The 25,909-nt window shown below is 43.7% G+C and overlaps 1 protein-coding gene across 1 annotated transcript in view; it reads left to right on the top strand.

Moving 5' to 3' along the window:
- Positions 1–25,909, top strand: part of LOC124711289 (serine/threonine-protein phosphatase alpha-2 isoform) — a 46,843-nt gene that overhangs the window by 13,458 nt on the left and 7,476 nt on the right. The window contains exons 2-6 of the mRNA XM_047241293.1: positions 16,134–16,265; positions 16,442–16,672; positions 24,405–24,619; positions 24,787–24,900; positions 24,982–25,125. Of these exons, the coding sequence (XP_047097249.1) occupies positions 16,134–16,265; positions 16,442–16,672; positions 24,405–24,619; positions 24,787–24,900; positions 24,982–25,125 (836 nt within the window). The remainder of the gene's footprint in view (positions 1–16,133; positions 16,266–16,441; positions 16,673–24,404; positions 24,620–24,786; positions 24,901–24,981; positions 25,126–25,909) is intronic.

Here is a 25,909-nt window from a genome sequence, read left to right on the forward strand (position 1 = left end):
TCTTCAGCCACATTTGGCTAATTGGTGCTTTCCTGTCTGTGGCGAGACAGTATAGCTATCCCTGTCCTTAAGCCTGGGAAGAACCCAATGTGTGTCTACAGCTAACCCCCCCCCCCCCCCCCCACTCCCAGTTAGTCTGACTAATGTACTTTGTAAACTGCTTGGTTGGATTGTTAGCTTCTGATTGTTGGGTACTCAAATCTTGGGGCCTTTTGCCCTGTATTTGTTACTTTTCGGCAAGGACGATGTCCAACTGATCATTTACTCAGATTGGAAACAGCAATCTGACAGGCTTTTGCTAACTGCTGACACCTTGCCATGGTCTTCTTTGATCTACATAAGGCATTTGACACAGTTTGGTGCCATCACATTTTAATTAACTTCCATGGCTGGGGCTCTCAGATTTTTATCTGAGAGTTTGTCTCACCAGCTCGTCTGGGTTTGAGTTGGAACTTAATCTGTGCCCTTCACATTCAAGAGAACCGTATCCACAGGGTTCTGTGTTGTCACTCTCTTCTTCATAGGCATCAGTGGGTTTGTACCTTCTATTGGGCCTGTGGTTACCCTGTGTTTTATGTCGATGGTGTTTGCATCTGGTGCAGTTCCCACTCAACCCACAGTACACCCCAGAACTTCTAGGTGATCAGCTTCTTGATGTTGTTGCACAGTCCTGTTTCTTGGGCCTTATTTTTGATAAAAAGCTGATGTGGCTGCCACATATTCGCCAACTAAAGACTATCTGCATGCTCTGGACATGTCAAGACTTGTTACGGTAGTCGGGTTTATGGCTCAGCAGCTCCTTCCACTCTGCAAATACTTGACCTTGTTCACCATTGTGGGCTGTGTCTATTGGTGTCTTCTGCACTACCCTCTGCGGGTCTGGAGGTTAGAATAGGCCCGAGGTATTCCTGCCCATCGTAAGATGTGAGTAAAGGGAGTCCCATATGTTTCGGCTTTGTGATGATCCCTTGTAGGGTTTGACCTCCATCTTTCAAAATTTTCCCAAAGAGAGATCCAATTCGGGAAGGGCACCTTACATGGTGCATCATTGTCCATCAACATGGTGCATCATTGTCCATCATACACTGAGACCCCTTCGTCAACTTGGATCTGCACTTCTGCTCATTCTCCAACTGTTAGGCGAGGTCACTCTCCTGGGTGCCTGTTTTTCCATCAACTGTGCAGTATTGTTTTCTAAGCTGATGTTGATAATGGACTTGTGTGTGGGGTTGCACCTGATACCTAGCACTTTAGTCAGTAAGTTGTGGTGGGGCTGCCATGTACCCTGTTGGTTGTAGCCCGACCCCACAGGGACTGCTCTGCTGATGCCTACACCGTTAACTCCCTACATATGCCAAGGGGTAGATACCCATCCCTGTGGGGCATTGGAACTCCTGGCAATGGCCATCCTGCCAGCTGGCCTTTGCGGCAGCTGGGTGGCACCCGTGGGGAGGGCCCCTGGTCGGAGTGGGTGGCATCAGGATGGATGACAAGTGATGAAGTGTAGTACATCATCTCTTGCTGTTGGTCAAACACCAGCAGTCTAGAAGTTCACGGGCTCAATTCAATTCACAAAAGCACAACCTCAAATCTTCCCCTCCCTGGTCACACCATGGGGGAACATCAGGCTAAGGACGTCGGTGGCTTTTATTCGCCCCGATACCTTATATGTTAGAGAGCTGATGGGAATCTTTATGATGATGAAGCCTTGAGCATTTAGAGAACAAGTTTGGGGAGGTTGAGGGCTTGTCCAAAATGAGATCTGGGTCACTTTACCAAAACAGCAAGCTCTGCCCAGTCACGGGTGTTACTCGCTTATGACAAGCTGGGCGATGTTTCTGTAACCATCACACCCCATAAGAACTTAAATGTGGACCAGGGAATCATATTTCACAGGGATCTTCTTTTGCAGTCTGACAATGAGCTGTGCGCCTATTTAGAACGGTGAGGTTGGCCAGCCACGATCATCTACACTCTTGTTTTTACCCCTTCTACCTGTTTCTTGCTTCTCTCTGTGGTTTTCTTTTCCTGTTTTGTCCATAGTAGTGTTGGTTGTCTCTCGTTCTTTTGGTTCTTCCTTTCTCCTGTTGTGCTGTACGTCTCCATTCTTTTCTTCTTGCCCTTGTGTAATTATTTTGCCGGGACCAATGACCTCGCAGTTTGGTTGCCGCCCCCCTCCTCCTCTAAACCAACCAGCCACACCATTTGTCCACTACCATGATATGGTGGTGTTCTCCGCACATCAGCAGGATTTTTCAGAGTTCAGTGTTCTTTTCAGATAAGGAAATGACGATTGTCCAGCTGAACACAAAATCTTGACTCGTCTGTGAACAGCATCCGGAGCCATTTGTTAAGCTCCAATCCTGATGTTTCTCCGCCCAATTTCTGTGGGCTAAATGGTGTTGTGGTTTTAATGGGACACTCACCATAGGCCTCCGTGTGTAGAGGCCACATTCCCAAAGGTGATTTTTGACTCTTTGTGCTGATACTGGGTAGCCTGTTGCTGCCTGGAGGGTGCGTTGCAGCTGAGTTGCATTCAGCCTCCTGTTCCAGCGGGCTGTTAATCGGAGGTAATGGTCATCTCTTGCTGATGTTACTTGTGGATGACCTTGTCCTTGCTTTCTTTTAATGGTTCCTGTTGTCTGAAATAATGTTCAGGTCCTGGAAGTTACTCTTTGGGACACTCCAGTGACTGCAGCCATCTCTCTGTCCCGCTTCCAACCGTCCTGTGGCCCATCATGTCATAGCTTTGGGTAAGTCACGTCATTGCATTGCACTACCTGTTCACTACACCATCTGAACCCAAATGCTTGTGTAATTTGTTTGGTAGAGTAAACACAAGTCAACACCAACCCCCTATGCAGCAACTTTCCCTATTACCACTATCTTGGTGACCATAATGTTATCTCCACTCTGTAGAACCAACAGAAAAACATTGAACCATTTTAGTTCATTCTGCTGATAATACTTCAGAACCCGGATATCTCAACTGATCCCCTTAATTGTTTTGACCAGTGTAGTATACTCAGTTATGGTTGCTACTACAGTAGTCTACATTCAAATTTAATATACAGTAGAAAAATGTAAGTTAATACTAATACAAACTGAGCTTTCACTTAGCTTCATTCTATGACTATGTATTTTCATGCTTCACTTTGTGACACTGCATCCCTTACTGTTAGGGAGAGGTCTCGCTTTAATTATATTTGGGGTGCCAAGTGTCACTTCAGAATGAATTTAAGTTGTGGTTGGTCATGTAGATCGGACTGTTAATTTTTGTGAGCCCCAGTTTGTTGGCATTGCACATGTCTTTTGGGTCCTAATTTGCAGTTGTCTTCCATTATGTTGTTACATGCCCATGCACATCCATAGTTTCCACACAAATCATCCCATGCAGATGTTTAGCTTTGAAACTGCCAAATCATACTGTGGATGCATTGTACTATATTCCGTATTACCAAGCTCTTTAGTGACTTTAAGAGCCTTGCTCAGGAACCTGGGTCCAGACAGTAGTAAGTTTTCACCTGCCTACCCCCCCGACATCCCCAGGGGCTCTCACTTCTTTCGTGAGTTTGTGTGTGATGCCCATGGGCCCTGAGGTTTTTCAGCCCATTATTGCTTCCCCAGCTGTGTTTCCTTCACTGTGCCCCTCTCTCACCATCCTTGCTCCTTCCCCACTGCCTTGTCCTTCCATTCTCTTGGTTTTCTGATTTATGTCGACCTGGCTATCCATTGGGTTCCCAGTATTCCTTTCAGTTTTTTCCTACTGCCTGTTCTTTCATCGTTTTTCACATTTTCCTCAGCGTGTCTCAGGCTGGAAACCTGCTACCGCAACTTCGCCATGAGAGGCACTGTCTGTGCATGCCCTGTGTGCTCTCTTTTGGTCTCAGAAATAGTGGAAGCCTGATCTCTCTGTGCCCTGCCCTTCTCATCCTCTGAAAGAAGAAGAAATTAAAGACTCGGGACAAGGCCCTGGAAGTTCCATCTCCCCCTTGCAACCAGTCTTACATCTTATTTATGTATGTTATACCATTCTCGTTGATGCAACTGCTGACAATGACATGACCTCCCCTCAGCTTCTTTGTCTAACCTGGATTCCCACAACACGCTAATCCAATGGAATTGGAACAGATATATTGTCACCTACTGAAAATACAACTCCTTTCCTCTTATTCTGTGTTCTGTCTTGCTCTTCAAGAAACACTTGTGGTATGACCTTTCTCCAAAGTTTTGTTTGAGCATTCTATCTGAACCGTGCCGGTCCCAGTATAGCATCTGGAGGGGGTACACTTTGGTTCTCACTGATGTAATTAGTGACTTCAGACCTACCTGGAAGCAGTAGAGGTAAGAGTGCGAATGACCCCACAATCACCATTTGCCATGTCTACCTCCCTCCAGGTAGGCAATTTCTTGATGTTGAATTGTCTACCATAATAAAGCAACCCCCACCCCTGCATCTTCTCCTGGGTCTCCAATGCACACCGTCTCCTGTAGGGGAGTATCACTTCGATGAATAGGGGTCTTCTAATTGACCAACTCATTACAGACAAAGAGAAATTTCTCTCCTCTCAATGAAAGTTCCCCTACCTACTTTACTGCAGCTCGTGGCATCTTTGCTGCTATCGACCTCTTGTTCTCTTCACTTGTTCTCATGGCTTTCCTAGAATGGTTACACCATGACTGTTTTTGTGATTGTGATCACTTTCCAGTGATATTGTCATTCCCCTGCCACCGCCAGCCACAGGCCCCCACGTTCAGCATTACGCAGAATTAGTTGGGCTTTGTGTATGTCTGCCGTGCACTTAGTCGCCTCTCTTGGATTGGACTGATACAGTCGTGCAAGGTCTCTCTGCCACTGTTCTTCACGCTGTTGGCACTGCTACCCCCCCCCCCCCCCTCCCCCCATCCACATATCCCCCTCATCGTCAGACACTGTGGTGGACTGAGGACGTAGCAGTCACTGTCTGGGAACTGCCAACAGGTGCTGCAACATTTTAAATGATGCACTTTTAAGCTTCTCAGAGCTAAGGCCCATTACGTTATTAAGCAAAATAAAAAGGAATGTTGGGAGCATTGTTACCTGCCTGGGGTCATGTCCCTTCATCTCAGGTTTGGTCCTTCTGGGCCACCGGCGACAGTCGTCTGCCCTGGGTCTTATTCCACAGGGTGCTCTGTTTGTACTGATCCATCGGTCTTTGTGGAACACCTCATGACACACTTTGCGACAGCATTGGCATCTTTGTATTCTGCTACCTTCCTCCGGCAGAAATGAGTTGAAGAAGCCTCCCTCTGTTTCAGCCCCCCACTAGTCCTATTGTAAACACTTCACTGACAGATTAGGCTGACCAACGTACTTTGTAAACTGCTAGAGAGAATGGTTAGCTTCAGATTGTGTTGGGTACTTGAATTCTGGGGTTATTTGTCCCGTATCAATGTGGCGATCGAAAACTGACCATTTATTCAGATAGGAAACAGCAATCCGACAGGCTTTTACGAACTGCCGACACCTTGTTGCGGTCTTCTTTGACCTACATAAGGCATATGGCGCAGCTTGTCACTGTCACATTTTGGTTACCCTCCATGACGGGCTTTTGTGGCCCCTTTAGGATTTTTGAGTTTTTATCCCTCTGCCTCTTCTGGATTAAAATTGGCATCTCAATCAGCACCCATTGGACTGAGAGTGTTTCCTTAGTTCTGTGTGAAGTGTCAAATTCTTCCTCACCACCATCAGTGGGCTTGTACCTCCTGTTGGGCCCCTGGTTATGCCAGTGTTGAATGTGGAATAATTTCACATATGGTGCAGCTCCCACTTGGTAACATCTGCTGAACACCAGCTCAAAGGTGCCATCTGATGGGCCTTCAAGTCACACTACTTGATCTTGTTCCACACTATTGGGTGTGTCTGGCTGTCATTGCGTTTCATGCTAGTCTCCTCACAGAAACAGGGATTCCCCCTCCACAAATATGGTTGGAGCCAAGTCTTGGTTTCTTACGCAATTGCCATTTGCCAATTCCCTGACAGCCCTTGTATCCTGTCCTCTTTGCAACTGAGGGATGTCTCCTTCCTGATGCACACCCTCGAGTGGGATTGCTGGCTGGAACGTCTCTCTGTTCCCTCTGTTGGGATCTCCACTCCGTGGAAAGCACCCCATATATTTTGTCCTGATTTCATGACACCATTTTTTTGCCTAGGATGATGGTTTGTTTCCTTGTGGAGGTATTGATCCGTATGAGTGTTCTTTCTATATACCTTGTGGCCCAGCGTCCCATCCACCCATTAAATTAGCGACACATTCAGGAAATTGAGTTGACCATTGCTCTCTTTCTCAATCGTAAACTGTATTTTCGGGTTAATACTGCTCAGATGCACCAAGGAGACATCCAGCTCTTCACCACGAGTCCACACTCCAAATGTGTCATAAACATAGCAGTACCATTTAGTTGTCTTTTTACTGGCAGTCTGCAGCGCTCGCTGTTAGAATATCTCCATAAATAAATTGGCAACAGCTATTGTGTTAATTTCATTATTTCCCATCTTCGTCACATTTCATTTGCCTGTTACCTTTGATACATTTGTCCTGTATCTTTTTCTCATTCGCTTCAATTACCTTAATCTTTTTTGTTAAATGTCAATGACACACTTAATCATGTTCACACACAATGTGCTTAAAGTGAGTTGAAACTGCCAGAAAATAATGCACTTAGTGCATTTCTATGGAATGCTTCACCTTGCCAGGTAAAACCATTGGTTAATGGAACAATAGTTTCCTCTTTCACATAACAGTTGGGGCTGTACAGTCCGTGTTAAAAGTAGTGTCCTTCTACGTATACATCTATACTCTGCAAACCAGTGAGGTGCATGGCAAAGGGTATGTTGCACTATATCTGTTATCAGAATTCCTTCCCATTCCACTCAAATATGGAGTGCAGGAAGAATGATTGAATGCATCTGTGTGTGCAGTAACTATTCTAATCTTATCTTCACGATACCCATGTGAGTGATACATATGGGATTTTGTAGTATATTGCTAAAAGTCATCATTTAAAGCCAGTTCTTACCTTAAAACTTTCTTGGGATAGTATACAGCTTAGTCTTCCAGTTCAGTTCCTTCAGTATCTCTGACATTGACACTCCCCCATGGATCACACAGACATATGACCATTCATGCTGCCTTGTCCTATTTGATATGGGTCCACACACTTGAGCAGTATTCTAGAACTGGTTGCACGAGCAATTTGTAAACTCTCATTTGTAGCTTAACTTCCTCATTATTGTACCACCTTCCTTATCCACGAGTGAGCTTATGTGATCATTCTATTTCATATCCCTATTAAGTGTTGAATCCAGGTATTTGTATGAGTTGGTTGATTCCAGCAGTGACTCATTGATATTATATTCAGGCATTACTAAGATTTCATTTTGCGAAGTGCACAACTTTATATTTTTTAAACATCTAAAGCAGGCTACCAGTCTTTACACCACTTTGAAACCTTATTGAGATCTTAAAGGGTATTTATGCAGCTTCTTTCATATAGTACTTATTAGTTAACTGCATCATCTGCATAGTGTCTCAGGTTACTATTTATATTGTCTTCATGGTCATTAATATAAATCATGAACAACAAGGGTCCCAACACGCTTCCCTGTTAAACATCTGAAGTTACTTCAACTGATTCTCCCTCCAAGTTAACATGCTACATGCTTCTTGCGAAAAAGTCTTCAGTCCAGTCACAAATTTCACATGATATTTCATATGATCATAATTTTGACCATAAGCTTAGTTTTGGTACCAATTTAAATGGTTTTCAAAAATCAAGAAATACTGCATCTACGTGACTGCTTTGATACAAAGCCTTTGTTGTGAAAGCTGTGGCAGTTAGCCATCGGAATTTTAATGCTCCCACATTTGAGAGGCATTTCTTTCAATCTTAATGCTGATACTGCAGGTTTCATACAGCTATCACTATCTGGATTGGATGGAAAGTTGCGTAATCTAAACAACCTTTGTGTGCACTCCACAGAGGCAGCTACTTGAGTAGCAGCCTCTGATGTGATGTCGTGTACACCTGACCTATTTAGGGGGACCCTACAGTTCTCAACCCTATGGCATAAGTCCAGGAAGTTGTAGCCTATATTGCCACATAACCTTTGAAGTATCTGGTTCAGTCCTTCCACTTGATTTAGAACCAAAGTGTCATGATCAATTCGGGGGATAATGCTACAGATTGAGCTTCGTTGAAACTCCATGTGCAAGGCTTGTCTTCTCGACCTTCTGTCAGTCATTGGAAAGTCCAAAGTATGACCTCAGTGTCCATATGACAGACATTATTTGTTCCAATGTGTGCCACAATCTGCAGTTGCTTGTTCCTTGGTCTCTCAGTGGCTGCTGTAATAGCCTCTTAAACATGCTGAATGAAACCCCCAGGCATATACACTGAGTGCACCTGGTGACCTTTCCTGTCCCTTGTTGTCATTTTCCTTGGGGTACCATCATTTGTGGTACATTTGAACTGCTGACAATTAACAGACCTTACGTTTTTGTGTTTGTCTGCTCTTGACATCAAACAAAACAAGTTTACCAAAAAAGGGTGAACTGAGTCCCTCTGGCTGTTTCAGTGAGATGGTACCCCACTTGTTTAAGGGGATTGCTAAAACACCCTTGGTCCTCACTAGTCTCCATCCACTCTGTACTGGATGCATTGACATGCCACATGCTATTAAGTGGACGAGTAATGGCAGATTCTGTGCTGTCCCTGGAGAAGAAAGGATCCACAGGAGAAGATAGTATTTGAGGTATCTCTGGTACCATTATCATAGTTACACGACTCTTGGGAGCTCTTTCAACACACCAGTTCCAGCAGCTGCCTATCATTTGACAGTAATCAGTATGATTTCCAGCTGCTTACGAATGTCAACAACTTTTCCCGTGTTTGAGAACAACATTCACAGTGTGGCTGCATTTTGGCTGGTGGAATATATTATGAGACAATGAGCAAATAACTTTGTCTGCTGATTATCTTTTAATCTGTTGAGCTAAAAACTTACTAATTCCTTTATAAGAATTGAAGCAAATACACTAGTTTTCTAAAATGTTTTGATGTTATTTATAGTTGTTAGCAAACTTTTTGATAAATGCCGACTTATATATATATATATATATATATATATATATATATATATATATATATATATATATAATGGGGCTGCTGCTCTTTAAGGGAAAACTAGATATAACACAATATGGTAGAATATCTGCTACAGTAACTAAATCACAAATGCTGTTTTACAACAAACTGCTCATAAATTATGCAAATGACAGTGCTAGGTGCCAAAAATTTTCAAACATGCGTGTTTGTGTTGCTATACAATATAATTCAGGGGGTGATGTATTCTGTGGCAGAACTGTGAACCACAAACACTGATTTGCTATGAAAATGTTTCATATCCAAAATGTTCGGGCCAATAACTTCTGAAAATATAGTTTTGTGAGGTTCAGAAAATTCTCAAAAGTAAGCAATTTCTCATGAAATTATGCAAGGAAATTAGAGAATGAGTGTTTTGAATGTGGCTAGGCCCACTGTTCTCAAAAAATTTGAGCTCAACCAAGCTTAACTATATATTTGACAATAACACTAAGAGTTCATTGCGACACTTAAGAATGTTCAAAATTTCACAATATAAACAGGTATTGATGCAATCAGTGAAAGACTAAGCAGAATTGACATGAAGAGTAAAATATGTGAAACTAGAACTTCAAAATGGCAAATGAATCTTGTACACATGGTCTCACGCAAAGGAAAACTTCAAAGTCTGCTGTTCATACATGAATAAACATGGGTATTGCATGAAGAACAACACTGCATTCTGAGTTTCTCAGTTAAAATTGCTGAAATGTGCAGCACCAACAAAGCACATCTGCCTCTTGCAGCTAACAATGCTGTTGGATGACATAGATGTGTAGTATCGTAAAAGTTTTTCCACTTTATACATTGAATTAAGTCTTAAACTTCACATTCCACTTTTGTGCTAGGTGCATTCCCCCATTTGTACGAAAATAAACACATAAGTGTATTGTCTGGACTGAAACATTTGTGTGGTTTGGCCAGATTCCCAAATTACACACATTGTTTTCATGAAGCTTTACTGTGTAAAACACTGAGGAGTCTGAAACAGGTCTCTGGGATACATTAGTATGCTCCTACTCTTGTCGGTGACTATCCATAATAGATAACAACCATCCTCCTCCCTACCCAGAAGAGTCCAGTCAAGTTTGTAAATTGCTACTGCATGTGACTGTACTTTTAAGTATTTGTGTGGTACAGAGTCAAATGCTTTTCTGTAGTCAACAAATACTACTGCAGCCATGTGATAACTGTCATGATTTGTGAGAAAAGTGTTAGAGGCTTCATGAAGCTTAGGTTTAAAGTGTGTTCAAAGATTCTACAGTAGGGGAATGTCAGTGTTATAGGTACCTTGATGTTTGTTAACAAACACATTAATCTAGTCATGTAGTACCAATTGAAGAAATGTTAAGTCATACTGGGTATGCCATGCCATTGCCAGTTTGGCAGTGAGTGCTGATCTGTTACTTTTCCATAACTGGTGTATCTTACAGTGAAACTGAATTTATCATCATAAAATGCCATTATGACTACTGTTGAAAGCATAAAAGGAATGATCCGCCCTGCGGGTCCGGGGATTAGAATAGGCCCGAGGTATTCTTGCTTGTCGTAAGAGGCGACTAAAAGGAGTCCCTCCCCCTCAAGGGGGTAGTTAGCGCCTGCGTCCGGAGACGGACGGTTCCACGACCTCTATTTGCGGTCATTTTGCTTTTTCACTTCTCGTTTCTTCCTTCCTTTGGTTGGTTCCTTTCTTTGCTTTTCTCCACCTCACTGTCTTCCTTACTCTTTCCCTTGTCTTCTTCTCATTGCCTTCTTCTCCTTGCCTTCTCATTGCCTTCTTCTCCTTGCCTTCTCATTGCCTTCTCCGGTCTCTGCTTCGGCGTTTGAGACAGTCTGTCCTCTCTCTCCCTTCTTTTTCCTCTTCTTCCTTCCTCCCTGTGCGTGCCTGAAGGCCGACCCACGCGTTCGCACGCGTAGCCGGTGACGGGGTAACGCGTAATTCCCCGCCCTGGGTAGACATGTAAGGCACGCACGTACCCCCTGGTAAAGGCCAGGCCCAGGGAGGGGTGATTGCCTGAGCTGATACCTTCTGACCATGCCGATTGGTCCCTCCGTCTGTTTCTCGGGAGGTGTGACCCGAGGTGTAAACATTCACCTAAGGCGGGAGTGCCCTCTGAGAGGGTCCCCAGCGGTTGCCGCCCCAGGTCGTCATCCGTTTCGCCTGGCCGCACAGCTGGTAGCCGAACATCTGGCAGTTCACCGGCGGAGGAAGCTCCCCCTCCCGGCCATCTTCCCAAGATGGCCGATGAACCTATAGACCCAATGGACGATGACTGTCCGCCTATTGATAGCGGCGGCAGTGCTCGCTCAAAGCCAGGCCCTCAGCGGCCTTCGAGGTGACCCCTTCTTTCATCTCCCTTTTTTTCTTACGATGGCACTTATTCACTGGAATATTCGCAGCATTCAATCCAACCGAGAGGACTTAAAGTTGCTGCTCCGCTTGCACCGTCCGCTCGTCGTAGCCCTCCAGGAAACGAAGCTACGCCCATGCGATCAAATTGCCTTGGCACACTACACCTCTGTGTGTTTTGACCTACCCCCTGTGGTAGGTATCCCGGCTCATGGAGGGGTTATGTTGCTGGTCCGGGATGATCTTTACTACGATCCCATCACGTTGCACCCCGGCCTGCAGGCAGTTGCCATCCGCATTACTCTCCCCACTTTTACATTTTCCATTTGTACCGTTTACACTCCATCGTCGTCTGCCGTTACCAGGGCAGACATGATGCAAATTATTGCTCAGCTACCTGCACCATTTTTGTTAACTGGAGACTTTAATCTCCAGCATCCTGCCTGAGGGGCTCCCTGTTAGCAGACCTTTTCAACCAGCTCAATCTTGTATGCCTCAATACTGGCGCCCCTACTTTTCTTTCGGACACATCTCACACCTATTCCCATTTAGACCTCTCTATGTGTACTCCCCAACTTGCACGCCGGTTTGAGTGGTATGCACTTTCTGATACATATTCGAGCGACCACTTCCCGTGTGTTATCCATCTCCTGCAGCATACCCCCTCTCCGTGCTCATCTAGTTGGACCATCTCCAAAGCAGACTGGAGGCTCTTCTCTTCCAGGGCGACCTTTCCGGATCAAACCTTCACAAGCTGCGATAGTCTGGTCGCATACCTCACGGAAGTCATTCTCACTGCTGCTGAATATTCCATCCATCACCCTACTTCTTCTCCATGTCGCGTACTGGTCCCCTGGTGGACCGCAGCATGTAGAGACGCTTTACGTGCTCGTCGACGTGCTTTGCGCACCTTTAAATGCCACCCTACAGTGGCGAATTGTATCAATTATAAACGATTACGTGCACAGTGTCGTCGTATTATTAAAGAAAGCAAGAAAGCCAGCTGGGCTGCTTTCACAAGCACCTTCAACAGTTTTACTCTTTCTTCCGTTGTCTGGGGTACCCTGCGCCGGCTATCTGGCACTAAGGTCCACTCGCCAGTTTCTGGCTTGACGGTCGCGAATGACGTCCTTGTGGCCCCTGAGGATGTCTCCAATGCCTTCGGCCGCTTTTTCGCAGAGGTTTTGAGCTCCGCTCATTACCACCCTGCCTTCCTCCCCCGCAAACAGGCAGAGGAGGCTAGACCACCTAACTTCCGCTCCTCGAATCGTGAAAGTTATAATGCCCCATTCACCATGCGGGAACTCGAAAACGCACTTGGCCGATCACGGTCCTCCACTCCAGGGCCTGATTCTATTCATATTCAGATGCTGAAGAACCTTTCTCCTGCGGGTAAAGGTTTTCTTCTTCGTACTTACAATCGCATCTGGATTGATGGACATGTTCCCGCATGCTGGCGAGAGTCTATTGTTGTACCGATTTCTAAGCCGGGGAAGGACAAGCACTTGCCTTCCAGTTATCGACCCATCTCGCTTACCAGCTGTGTCTGTAAGGTGATGGAGCGAATAGTTAACTCTCGTTTGGTTTGGCTGCTCGAATCTCCGACGCCTACTTACCAATGTACAATGTGGATTTCATAGGCGCCGCTCTGCTGTTGACCATCTGGTTACCTTGTCGACCTTCATTATGAATAACTTCTTGCGGAAGCGCCCGACCGCGGCTGTGTTCTTTGATTTGGAGAAGGCTTACGACACCTGTTGGAGGGCGGGCATTCTCCGCACCATGCATACATGGGGCCTTCGCGGTCGCCTCCCTCTTTTTATTCATTCCTTTTTAATGGATCGACAGTTCAGGGTACGTGTGGGTTCTGTCCTGTCAGACACCTTTCGCCAGGAGAATGGGGTGCCACAGGGCTCAGTTTTGAGCGTCGCTCTCTTCGCCGTAGCGATCAATCCAGTAATGGATTGCCTCCCAGCTGATGTATCAGGCTCCCTTTTCGTGGACGATTTTACCATCTATTGCAGCGCACAGCGTACGTGTTTCCTGGAGTGCTGTCTTCAGCGTTCTCTTGATAGTCTTTACTCCTGGAGTGTCGCCAATGGCTTCCGTTTTTCTGCCGAGAAGACGGTCTGTATTAACTTCTGGCGCTACAAAGAGTTTCTCCCACCGTCCTTAAGACTCGGTCCCGTTGGTCTCCACATGTCATATTTGGTTGCCTGTTGTACCCGTTCTCTAAATGTCCTCCGTGTTCTCAGTGGTATGTCGTGGGGAGCGGATCGAACCGTCCTACTTCGCCTATGTCGGTCGATCGTCCGCTCCAAGCTGGATTATGGGAGCTTCGTATACTCCTCTGCACGGCCATCCATCTTACGCCGCCTCAACTCCATACAACATCGGGGTTTACGACTTGCGATTGGAGCGTTTTATACTAGTCCCGTCGAGAGTCTTCATGCTGACGCTGGTGAGTTGCCACTCACCTACTGGCGCGATACACTGCTTTGTCGGTATGCCTGTCGGCTACTGGCAATGCCCGACCACCCGTCTTATCGTTCCTTTTTTGATGACTCTCTCGACCGTCAATACGGGTTGTATGTCTCTGCCCTGCTACCCCCTGGAGTTCGCTTTCGTCGCCTTCTTCAACACCTTAATTTTCACTCCCTGCAACCTTTTGAGTGGGCGAGAGCCACACGCCACCTTGGCTCCAGGCTCAGGTTCGCGTCCACCTTGACCTCTGCTCGCTCCCGAAGGAGGTTACCCCCGGTTCAGTCTACCACTCCCGTTTTGTCGAACTTCGTTCGAAGTTCATTAATATGACCTTCATTTATACAGATGGCTCTAAGACCAATGACGGGGTTGGGTGTTCTTTTATTGTCGGGGCACAATAAAATGGATCCATGGCCATTGTTCGGTCTTCACAGCTGAGCTCTTTGCCCTCTACCAGGCTGTTCTTTACGTCTGCCGCCACCGACATTCTGCATATGTCATCTGCTCCGATTCCCTGAGCACTATCCAGAGCCTCAGTGATCCGTACCCGGTTCACCCTTTCGTGCACCGGATCCAACGCTCTCTTCAGCAGCTGGTGGACGTCGGTTCTCCGGTTAGCTTTATGTGGGTTCCTGGCCATCTCGGTATCCCTGGGAACGAAGCTGCAGATGCCGCGGCCAAGGCTGCGGTCCTCCAGCCTCGGACAGCTTCTTGTGTCCCTTCGTCAGATTGTAGCAGGGTCATCTGTCGGCGAATTTTATCGCTGTGGCATGCCGATTGGGCTGCACTTGCAGACAACAAGCTTCGGTCCTTGAAACCCCTTCCCGTGGCTTGGACGTCCTCCTCACGCCCTTCTCGGCGGGAGGAGTTAGTTTTGGCCCGGTTACGAATTGGACACTGCCGGTTCAGCCATCGCCATCTGCTGACGGCTGCGCCGGCGCCGTTCTTCCCATGTGGGCAATTGCTGACAGTCCGCCACATTTTAACGTCCTGTCCGGATTTTAACACCCTGCGTCTTGATCTTGGCCTGCCATGTACTGTAGAAGCCATTTTAGCGGAAGACCCACGAGCAGCTGCTCGCGTTCTTCATTTTATCAATTTGACAACCCTCTCAAGGGACATTTGATTATGCTGTTTTCTTTTTTTTAATCCTATGCCTGTCAGTCTGTCTTTTATCGTGTTTTCCGTTTCGTTGCTGTTTTAAACTTGACTCGCGGTACATTCCTAACGTAGTCTGGGCGCTAATGACCGTTGAAGTTGTGCGCCCTAAAACCACAAAAAAAAATTTGAGATACTAATCTTCGAATGTCTCCTATAAAGTAATTAACCCTCTGAAATTATTGAAAAATAAGCATTATTTAATATTCAAAATTTAATGGCTCAACTGTGGGAGTTCTTGTCAAAAATGAGTAATTATAGTTTAAAGGTTGTCAGTGCACAAAATACTAAGTTACCAAGGCAGGCACATGACCTTACACAGTGAATGTGTAGAAAATTTAGGTTGAACGAAGTGCATACGTTGGCATAGAATAACTTGGGCATATACCATCAGTTCATTGTAGACAAATGTAAAATTGCAACTTACATTCTAAGTGAAGAAATGTAAGTAGAGTGTAAACTTCAAATTTCAGTGCTAAATGCTAGAAAAAGCTCAAAACATAGAAAAATTGCAATGATAGAATAAAATTAAAGCTTTAGTAAGTTACATGTTGTTATTATACTCAAACTTCCAACGTGTCTCAAGTAATCAACAAATTTTTAGGAAGTCTAAAGTGTAAAAACTCTATTAACATGACTAGCTTCAGTCAAAACATAAACCTAGTTATTTATTGTAAGTAATAAAAAATACTGTGTGTTGATATTATTCCTCCAGAACAATTTTTGTATCTGTTTTAATTCATAGAAACACTAACAGTAGTTTCTGTAAAAGCGACATACATTATTCTTAATATACTTTCTTAAACAAGAAGTCATAAACTTTGTATTTAGAAAAATGCATAATATTGTTCTTCAAAGTATGTTAAAACTGCTAATTTTATTTCATGCCCATTTTGAAGATGCAATTTAAAAGTAATACAACAAAGAATATTACTAGCATTTTCATTTCTTTCTGCAGTGCGTGGTGCTCGTCCTGGCAAGAATGTACAGCTAACAGAAAGTGAAATAAGAGGTCTGTGTTTAAAATCACGAGAAATATTTCTTTCTCAACCAATTTTGCTGGAGTTAGAAGCACCACTTAAGATTTGCGGTGAGTGTGTTGGTATCTGAAGCATGAGTATTGTCTGTAGTCTACTCATGATGAATAGTTACTCTGATATTGCATTGATGTTTGAAATAAGTTGTCACCAAGACTGATAGATCTTTTCAAAAGAATTTTATGTGAAAATTTTGTAATTGTTGTTCACTAGTTATTTTTTATTGCAGGTGACATCCATGGTCAATATTATGATCTCCTGAGATTATTTGAATATGGTGGTTTCCCACCAGAATCTAATTACCTTTTCCTTGGGGATTATGTGGACAGAGGGAAGCAGTCTTTGGAAACAATCTGCCTTTTACTGGCTTATAAAATTAAATATCCAGAAAACTTTTTCCTGTTAAGAGGAAATCACGAGTGTGCCAGTATCAATAGGATATATGGATTTTATGATGAATGTGAGTTAAGACTATTGTATTTTGATGTCTAGTACATAATTCAAAATATATTTTGGTTTAAAGTATTACTTAAGTAACTTAAGATTTGAATTACTACCATAGTAGGTGAATTTCAGTAGTGTATTTATAGAACTGAGCATGGACCATTGAAAATATCTGTTGAACAAAGCAGCAGTACTGAAATGAAAGTTCTGTCACATTTTCATTAAGTGTATGGAATTATTGATGGTTAATGTCAAATTTCTAAACAAAAATCTTTCCAAAGTTACAGGTGGAACTGAGTTCTAGTAAGTTTGGAACAGACAACAATTCTGAAACATGGATTTGGGCTGGGCAACACTCACAAAAATTCAATAATAAAGTTAAACCCTGTAATTTCAAAATTTTTAAATATGCTAGGATCCTGATAGGAACAGGAAAATTTATGAAAAAGTGCTATGTAATATATGTAGTGTGCAAAGAAAATGTTTATCCTTTTGGCTGTGGTGATAGTGATTGAAATTCTTTTCTTCAAAACTGCCCTCCCCTTTTTTTCATTGCACTGTTCTTGTACAGATGTAGGAATTATGGACCTTATCATCCACTTAAATGTTTTGTGGTTTATAAAGTACATCTTAGATCAACCAACACCACACACATGGCTTTTAAAACTATGTACGAAATGCTTGCAGAATCTATGTACTGAACTTAGTTTGCTCCACATTAGTTTAAACAGGGCTCACATCAAAGCAGGTAGAAGTACATAAGACAACATAAAACTGTTAAAAGTGCAATAACATTGGTTCTCACTACTCATTCAATACAGACACTCCTTCAATTATAAAAATAAATGCTGAAATGGGATAAGTACAACCCTAATCTTCTTGTGGCACAGAAGACAATTAAAAGGGGTTAAGTCATGAAAATGTTGGTCCTGTAGGTTAAATATCACTTTTATGACAACAGATGATACCAAAGAAGTTCAGAAACAGTCCAAGGCTAAAAATGAAGACTTTAAAATATATTACTGTACTTCAAAAATCTGGATTCATTTGTGCTTTTATCATATGTAACTGCAACTGTTAGTGCCCATACATGACTCAATGTTTGCCAAACATTTGCCTGTGTATGGTGCTGTTTGTGTTTGTCAAGCATAGATCGTGTCTGACATGTTTGCAAGAAATTTTTACTGCAGAAAGTTTGATAAGATGGCGGACATTTGCTCGTGTCAATGTTTCACCGCATATGTTTAATTTCATGAGTTTCGACAACTTTGGAAACTACGATCAAGGATAAAAATGAAATAGCACTGGCAGTTACCAAAATAGCACCCCCACCCCCAGTGGGCTCACCACTCTTTGCCGGGCTTGTGCTTGGCTACCATGGGTCCCCAGCCTTGGCAGCATTTCTTCCTTTCCATACTGAGTGTCTATTTTCATGTTATTCTTGTTCCCCTACCTAGGGGAACATGTCTGGGGTGTTATTGGGAATGTTCTGCATTGTCTGTCACTGACATAAGAACAGGTTCACCCTTGTTTTTCACTCCCTTGTCTGTTCTTTGTTACCCTTATCTCGTTTCTTTGCTTCTGCGTGTCTATTTTTCTCCTTTCTCCGTGTCCTCCTGAAGGCTGGCCCATGCCTGACACATAACAGGTGACAGGTAATGCGTAATTCCCACCACTGGGTCCAAAGGGTTCTCATGTACGCCCTGGTACAGGCCAGGCCCAGGGAGGGGTGCTTGCCTGAGCTGTAATCTTCCCAAGTTGCCAATTGGTCCCTCTTGTCAGGTGGTCGGGAGGTGTGACCTGAGGTGTGAAAAGTCGCCTCAGGCAGTTGTGCCCCCTTCTGAAGGGGACCCCCAGTTGGAAAGAGCACGCCATCGGAGACACTGGCAATCATGGAGGATTTTCTCGCAATTAGTCAATCATCTTTCCAATAAACATCTACGAAGTGTAAACATAATGAGGCCAATGATTCAAAGACCCTTGCCACTGCACCAAGTTTCCTCGTGGTATCAAGTACTGAAGATGGTCAGTTCTTCACCACAGTAAATCCGTTTATTATATTGCCTAGTTGATGCAATTGCCGGCCCTGTGAACTACTGCTGCCATTTATGGAAAGGCACTTTGCTTTTGGAGACTACTACTGATTCTCAAGCACAGCAGCAGCTTGCTGCCACACTTCTCCACGGCTACCCTGTTCACGTCGAGGCCCATAGAAATTTGAATTCTTCTAGTGATGTAATTTACATCAGGCTGCTCTACAGTCTGACGCCGAAATTCAATCTTATCTCTGATCAGGGTGTCCTTGCTGTCCATCTTCTAATGAAAAAGGTAGATTCCTTCTTAGTGCCCACCTGCACTCTGTTCCTCACCTTTGATACAGTGGTGCTGCCGTCAAAGATCAAAGCAGGCTGTGAAATTATCACAGTCATGCCGTACATTCCGAACCCGATGCACTGCTACCATTGTCATTGTTCCAACCATACGTCGTCTTGTTGAAACCCGGCCAGATGTGTAACCTGTGGTAGGGATGTGCACAACGGCAATTGTCCACCTCCTCCCCGTTATGTCAACTGCAATGGCAACCATGCAGCTTCCTCTTGGGATTGTCCCGTGTATCTTGATGAGGGGGCTGTCCAAGAGAACCCAGTCGCTCGCATGTTATTGGCTAGTCGTAAACACTATGGTCTCCTGCCTGGCACCTTTAGTTCAGTTCTTGGTACCCTCGCTCCATGAAGGACATGGCCACGCAGTCATGCAACCTCCAGTTCAGCAGGTTGTGAAATTGCCCAGTGTCAAAGTTGCACCACCATCAAGCCGTCAGACTCTCGCCTCAAGGGGCGAAGCCCTTCCGTCCCTCCAGCCAAATGTCAGTCTTCCTCTAACCAGAAAGGCTCAAAGTAGTCCACCAAATGCAAACAGTCTTCTCCTTCGCCAACTTGAACATCCTCTTCGATGGTGTTGCCACGTGATGCCTTAGCCTGGCCAGCCTCCATGTCGCTAGTGTGCACCGCCAACTGGTTTTCAGTGTTGGACTCCACAGACCAATCGCACGAGCAAGCTGATGCTCCTGTGGACCTCATGGAGCAGGATCCCCCTGCTTCTGTGTCCTGTAGAAGTGACTCTCACCTGGCACATCTCATCATTAGACTCTCTCCTCCAATGGAATGTTTGTGGCCTTCGGTCCCACATAGGATTTATGGCTGCTTTTAGCATCACAGCGTCCCCTTGTACTCTGCCTTCCGGAAACAAAATTGCACTCTCACGACCGCTTTGAGCTTTCACATTTTTTACCAGTTTGTTTTGACCTTCCCTAGGTCAGCATTCCATCTCATAGGGGTGTGATGATACTCATATGTTATGCCATTCATAGTCAACCCATCTCCCAGACTACCCATCTTCAAGCTGTTGCAGTTCACCTTATCCTCCCCCACCTGATTTCTTCCCTCTGTACCATTTATGTCTGTCATTTGATTTCACCAGGGCAGGCTTCCCCCAGTTTATTGGGCAGTTACCTCCCCCATTTTTGCTACTAAATGACTTCAATGCACTTCATCCCCTTTGAGGTTCTCCCAGGACCTTTCAGAGGTGCACTCTTGGCTGACCATTTTAACAACCTCTTCTGCCCTAACACTGGAGCATGCACTTTCCTTTAAGACTCCTCTTATACCTATTCTTATTTGGACCTATCCTAATGCACTGCCCATATTCTGAGTGGTCTGTTCTTTCCTACACATGCCAGAGCGACCATTTCACGCATGCTATCGGTTTGCTTACTCTTACCCCATGTGCATGCATACCCAAATGGCAGCTTACTAAGGCCGTCTGGCTGCTTTACTCCTTCCTGGCAACCTTTGAAGAACAAGATTTCCCCAGTTTCCCCAGTTGTGATATCTCACAAACGTTACCCTTACCGCTGCAGAACATTCCATCCCTTGCACTTCTTCACCACATCGTGTCTCAGTCCATGTGGACTGAGGCATGCCACGAAGCAATTTGCGCATGGAGATGTGCTCTGTGTTTTTTAACGGCCACCCTACGATGGCCAACCGCATTCATTATAAACACCTTCACACAAAGTGTCATTGCATTCTTCGAGATAGCAAAAGAGCTATCCCTTACTATGTTGTGTGGACCAACCTCAGACAGCTCTCTGGGACCAAGATCCATCCATTCTCCAATTTCCAGTCTGACAGGAGAAGTCATCGTGGACCCTATTGCTATCTCCAATACCTTGGGCTGCCATTTTACAGAAGTTTCGAGCTCTTCCCACTATTACCCTGCCTTCCTCCATCGGAAATGAGCGGAGGAGGCTCGGTCGATATCCTTCTCTTCTCTGACTTGAGTGGGGAGCTACATCATGCTCTCACTTTATCCTGATCCTTTACCCCAGGGCCAGATGCTGTCAACGTTCAGATGTTGCAGCACCTTTATTTTGTGGACAAGCACTTGCTGCTTAACATGTACAACCACATCTAGGCAGAGGGCACATTTCCTGGACACCGGTGTGAAGCCATCATACCCATACCTAAGCCTGATAAGGACAAAAACCTTCCTTCTAGAGGGAACATGTGATTCTTGCTCTGCTGGTATTGTGGCTCTCCGATGATCTTTGTGTTGCCATCCGTCAGCAGGCGGTGTCAGTTTGGCAATCACTACTGGTCCTCCCTTCATGGGAACAAGCTCCAGGTTGGAACTTCCTGGCAGATTAAAACTTTGCCTTTCCCAGGCAAGTGCTATGCAGACTGAGCTACCCAAGCACGACTCATGACCCATCCGTACAGCTTAAATTCTGCCAGTACCTCGTCTCCTATGTTCCAAACTTCACAGAAGCTCTTGTGTGAAACTTGCAGAACTAGCACTCTTGGAAGAAAGGATATTGTGGAGACCTGGCTTAGCCACAGCCTTGGAGATGTTTCCAGAATTTGACAATTACAGTCTGCAGTGGAGTGTCATTCAAGCTCTAGGTTATTAAGCCTATCCCAGCAGCTTGGATGACCTCTTGGCCCTCTCACCATGAGATCATTTTAATTAGGTTGTGTATTGGGCACTTGTCTGTAGCCCTTGCCATTTAAGTGGTGCTACCCCACCACTTTGTGCCCAACTTTTGACTGTCTGCCATTTCCTTACGGAATGCCCTTTTTAATCACTTATGTTCCCGTTAATGTTTTCAGTCTTCATTTATCGGCTCTCGGACAATACATGGGCTGTCGACCGCATTTTACTTTTTATGTCATAGCAATGTGGCTACAGAAGAATGCTGAAGATAAGGTGGGTAGATCACGTAACTAATGAGGAGGTATTGAATAGGATTGGGGAGAAGAGAAGTTTGTGGCACAACTTGACTAGAAGAAGGGATCGGTTGGTAGGACATGTTTTGAGGCATCGAGGGATCACCAATTTAGTATTGGAGGGCAGCGTGGAGGGTTAAAATCGTAGAGGGAGACCAAGAGATGAATACACTAAGCAGATTCAGAAGGATGTAGGTTGCAGTAGGTACTGGGAGATGAAGCAGCTTGCATAGGTTACAGTAGCATGGAGAGCTGCATCAAACCAGTCTCAGGACTGAAGACCACAACAACAGCAATGTGGCGAAGGCCATCTAATTTTTAGTTTATTACCTCCATTTCTCTGTGGCATATTTTATAGACCTTCCTCGACATCCTTTTTTAGCTCCCTCTGCCTCTGCCTCTCAACAAAACTTAACATTGCTAATTAGGTGGCAAGTGCTTCGAACTGCAATTGCATTAAAGGCCACTAGAGGTTGGGTCAGGCCTAAGCTAAGTCATTAAGACTAAGCTATTGTCAAAAGCAATTGTGCGGTAACTGTCCCCAAATGCGTTGTTGTGCATTGCTCATTTTTTCTTTACAAATAAGTGTTCCATCACTGGTTTATATTACAACCGTTGCAACACCGGAAGAGTTCGGCAATCAGTTGCGCTGCAGGCTGCTGCTGAGCGAAATGTGGGCAGTGTTTGTTTCCGTACACTGCTCCTTCCCATGTGGCGGTCAGAATTCTAATCTATTTACTTGTGGTCTTCTTCTACTATAGCCTATAGTATCTGCCCTCTGTGCTATAGTGATTGGAAAATAAAATCTGTAAAATTTTCAACAGTACAGAAATTCTTCCCCTGACATTAAAATACAGTTGCCCTATGTTTGGTCCTACTTCTATGTGAAGTGCCTTGTCAGTTCTGTCTGTAGGTGTGTTGTCAAGCACTGGTCGTAGGGCTATGAATGCCCACTAGAAGTTGAAATTAGCAGTCTGCATATTTAAGTTTCACATTTAAGAAATACAAATAATGTCAAACATTTTATGTTGGAGACGGATTCACTTAACTGGTGGGGAAACTGCTGTTGCTTTTCAACAGAAAAATCATTTTTGACAGCTTAAATGCAGCAAAACGAAACAGGCCATTTTGGAAGAAAAGGGTTTTGCAGAAGCAAACTTTCTAGTCAAAAAGTTCCCAGACAGCACTTCGGAGTCAGTTTCAAAGAACTAATAATTTGTATGTCTTCACTCATATAGTGAGTGACACCCTTTTAAATTTGTGCGTCTAAACATTTACAAAGAAAATAGACGCTAATTTTGCCAAAAAAAGATTGTTTTCAATGATTACAAAGGGAATCAGATTCTAAAGACTTTTCGAACAAAATTTTGAGATGGCAATGCTGTGAACACCAAGTACAGTTTCAGTTGGTGGGAACTAAAAATGAGTCTCATGTCACATTGCTGCAAAGAAAGAATTCTTGGAAGGGGAAGAACAGAAAAACAATGAAAGTAGTGTATGTGAAATCTGGTGATGAATATTTGTGTTTTGATAACTTCATAGCACTGTTGAGGAGCATGACATAAATTTCAAATTTACCTAGATTGCAAGAAATACAAAGTTCAAAAACACAACCTCCAACATGGTGGATTTTGGTCTCTGACATTCTTGAATTTGTCATTCAAGGATTTTAATCTGACCTGCTACAGTTAAATCTGCTCTTTGCAAACCACCTGAGAACAAAGTGTAAATGATGTATACAAATTGTGTAACCACTACAAACACCCATTGTGTGTTCCACAGTAATCATAACTGAAATGCTATGGTTTGAAATGTGAAACAAATAGTGCTAACTAGTATGGGTCACATGGGGAAATTTTATTACCAACCTGACCACTACAGCAATTGCATCAAGAAAATCTTGCCTCTGAGATAAGTTATCGAGTTCCGTGATATTCCCCAGATAGGTCTTCATTCCTGGTGCCTGTCATCACAATAAATGAAACCAAAGTTACCAAGCAGGGAAGTGGATATATAGCAAACTGCTTCAGTGTTGCGGTAACATGTGGACATGAGAATACATATTTACAGTAGTAATGGTATATCAATGGTATAAAAAATTCCTTACTGAATCTTTCCTCGTTGCTTAATAAATTACTATAGGTTGCTTCAGAGACAGGCTGTGCTGGGAAAGACTCAAAACAAACATATTTGTGACTGTACCATATGATACATTTTCATTAGTGTTGAATGCAGCAGCTTCAATCAGTGTAACTGCAAAACTTGTCATGTGGAATACAAATGGTTTGAATTTGTTTGATTTCTGACCAGCGCATTTATTTAGAGCTAAAAGTTGACTTTTGTGAACACAAACACTTAAGTACTTGCATTAAATTACATCAGTATTGACTTTCTAGTGTAGTCAAACCTTTTCTATGTGCTAATCAGTTTTTTGTTGTTGATTTAATTACTGTTATTCAGGCAAGCGGCGGTATAACATTAAGCTGTGGAAAACATTCACGGACTGTTTCAATTGCCTACCTGTGGCTGCCATTGTAGATGAAAAAATATTCTGTTGTCATGGTGGGCTCAGTCCTGATCTCCAGAGCATGGAACAGATTCGTCGTATAATGCGGCCAACTGATGTACCAGACCAAGGCCTCCTTTGTGATTTGTTGTGGTCTGACCCTGATAAGGTAAATGTTCATTTGAATTGTAACATGTATAATAAGTTAATTCCTATGATTAAAGTCTGGATCCAATTTCTGAAGATAATGATGAAATTTTAAATATGAGAAGTAAATCATTATTAACACCATGCAGTGTTTATAAAATCTGTGGTTAAAGTTACTGTTACTTACAGGACACAATGGGCTGGGGTGAGAATGACAGAGGTGTGTCCTTTACATTTGGAGCAGAAGTAGTTGCAAAGTTTTTGCACAAGCATGACTTTGACCTCATTTGTAGAGCTCATCAGGTAAGTAATTCTTTCTTGAATTTCATAATTCCATCTTCATGTATGTATACTTTTATACTAATAATTTTCTTTCGTTAATAGGTTGTAGAAGATGGCTACGAATTTTTTGCGAAACGACAGCTGGTCACACTTTTCTCAGCACCCAATTACTGTGGTGAATTTGACAATGCAGGTGCAATGATGTCTGTTGATGAAACACTCATGTGCTCATTCCAAATATTGAAGGCAAGTGATTATGTTGATTTTTGTGTTCCAGTTGTGGTGCAGTGGTTCAATATTTTCATCTGTAGATACCAGAAAAGCAGTTGTAAAGTTTCTAAAGTAATATTGTGTGATACAAAATTAAAACTTTAAATTGCAATATACAACTATATTTTCTTAAAACTGGAAGAAGGGGTTGGGTTGTTTGGGGGAAGAGACCAAACAGCGAGGTCATTTGTCTCATCGGATTAGAGAAGGATGGGGAAGGGAGTCGGCCGTGCCATTTCAAAGGAACCATCCTGGCATTTGCCTGGAGCGATTTAGGGAAGTCATGGAAAACCTAAATCAGGATGGCCGGACGTGGGATTGAACCATCATCCTCCCGAATGAGTCCAGTGTGCTAACCACTACGCCATCTTGCTCGGTAAGAAGAGGAGAAAATGCCTTGGCTGGATGACTTGTCAGTTTAATTTGTACTGCTTATTTGAGGAAATGTTTTAGATTGATTACTGTAAATGGAACTTGACCGAAGTTGGTGAAAAGTTCAATTATTTGCTCCATTGCTCCTGAAAAAAAGTGCCTTGAGTTCAGGTATTCAGTAGTACTTAAGACATCGCAGAGCTACAAGCATTGATGGAAACAGTGCATAATGTGATATTGAATGATTTCTGACTGACAGTATATGAAACAGTCTATACTAAGAGTTGTCATAGTTCTGACACATAAGGTACCTTAATATAAGGTCCTTGAAGTTGAAAGTTTTGAATTTCCGTAGTAACAGGTATGAAGGAAGACAGTCTGTTCCCTT

This window comes from Schistocerca piceifrons, chromosome 8, assembly GCF_021461385.2.
Source record: "Schistocerca piceifrons isolate TAMUIC-IGC-003096 chromosome 8, iqSchPice1.1, whole genome shotgun sequence".
Taxonomy (NCBI): Eukaryota; Metazoa; Arthropoda; class Insecta; order Orthoptera; family Acrididae; genus Schistocerca; species Schistocerca piceifrons.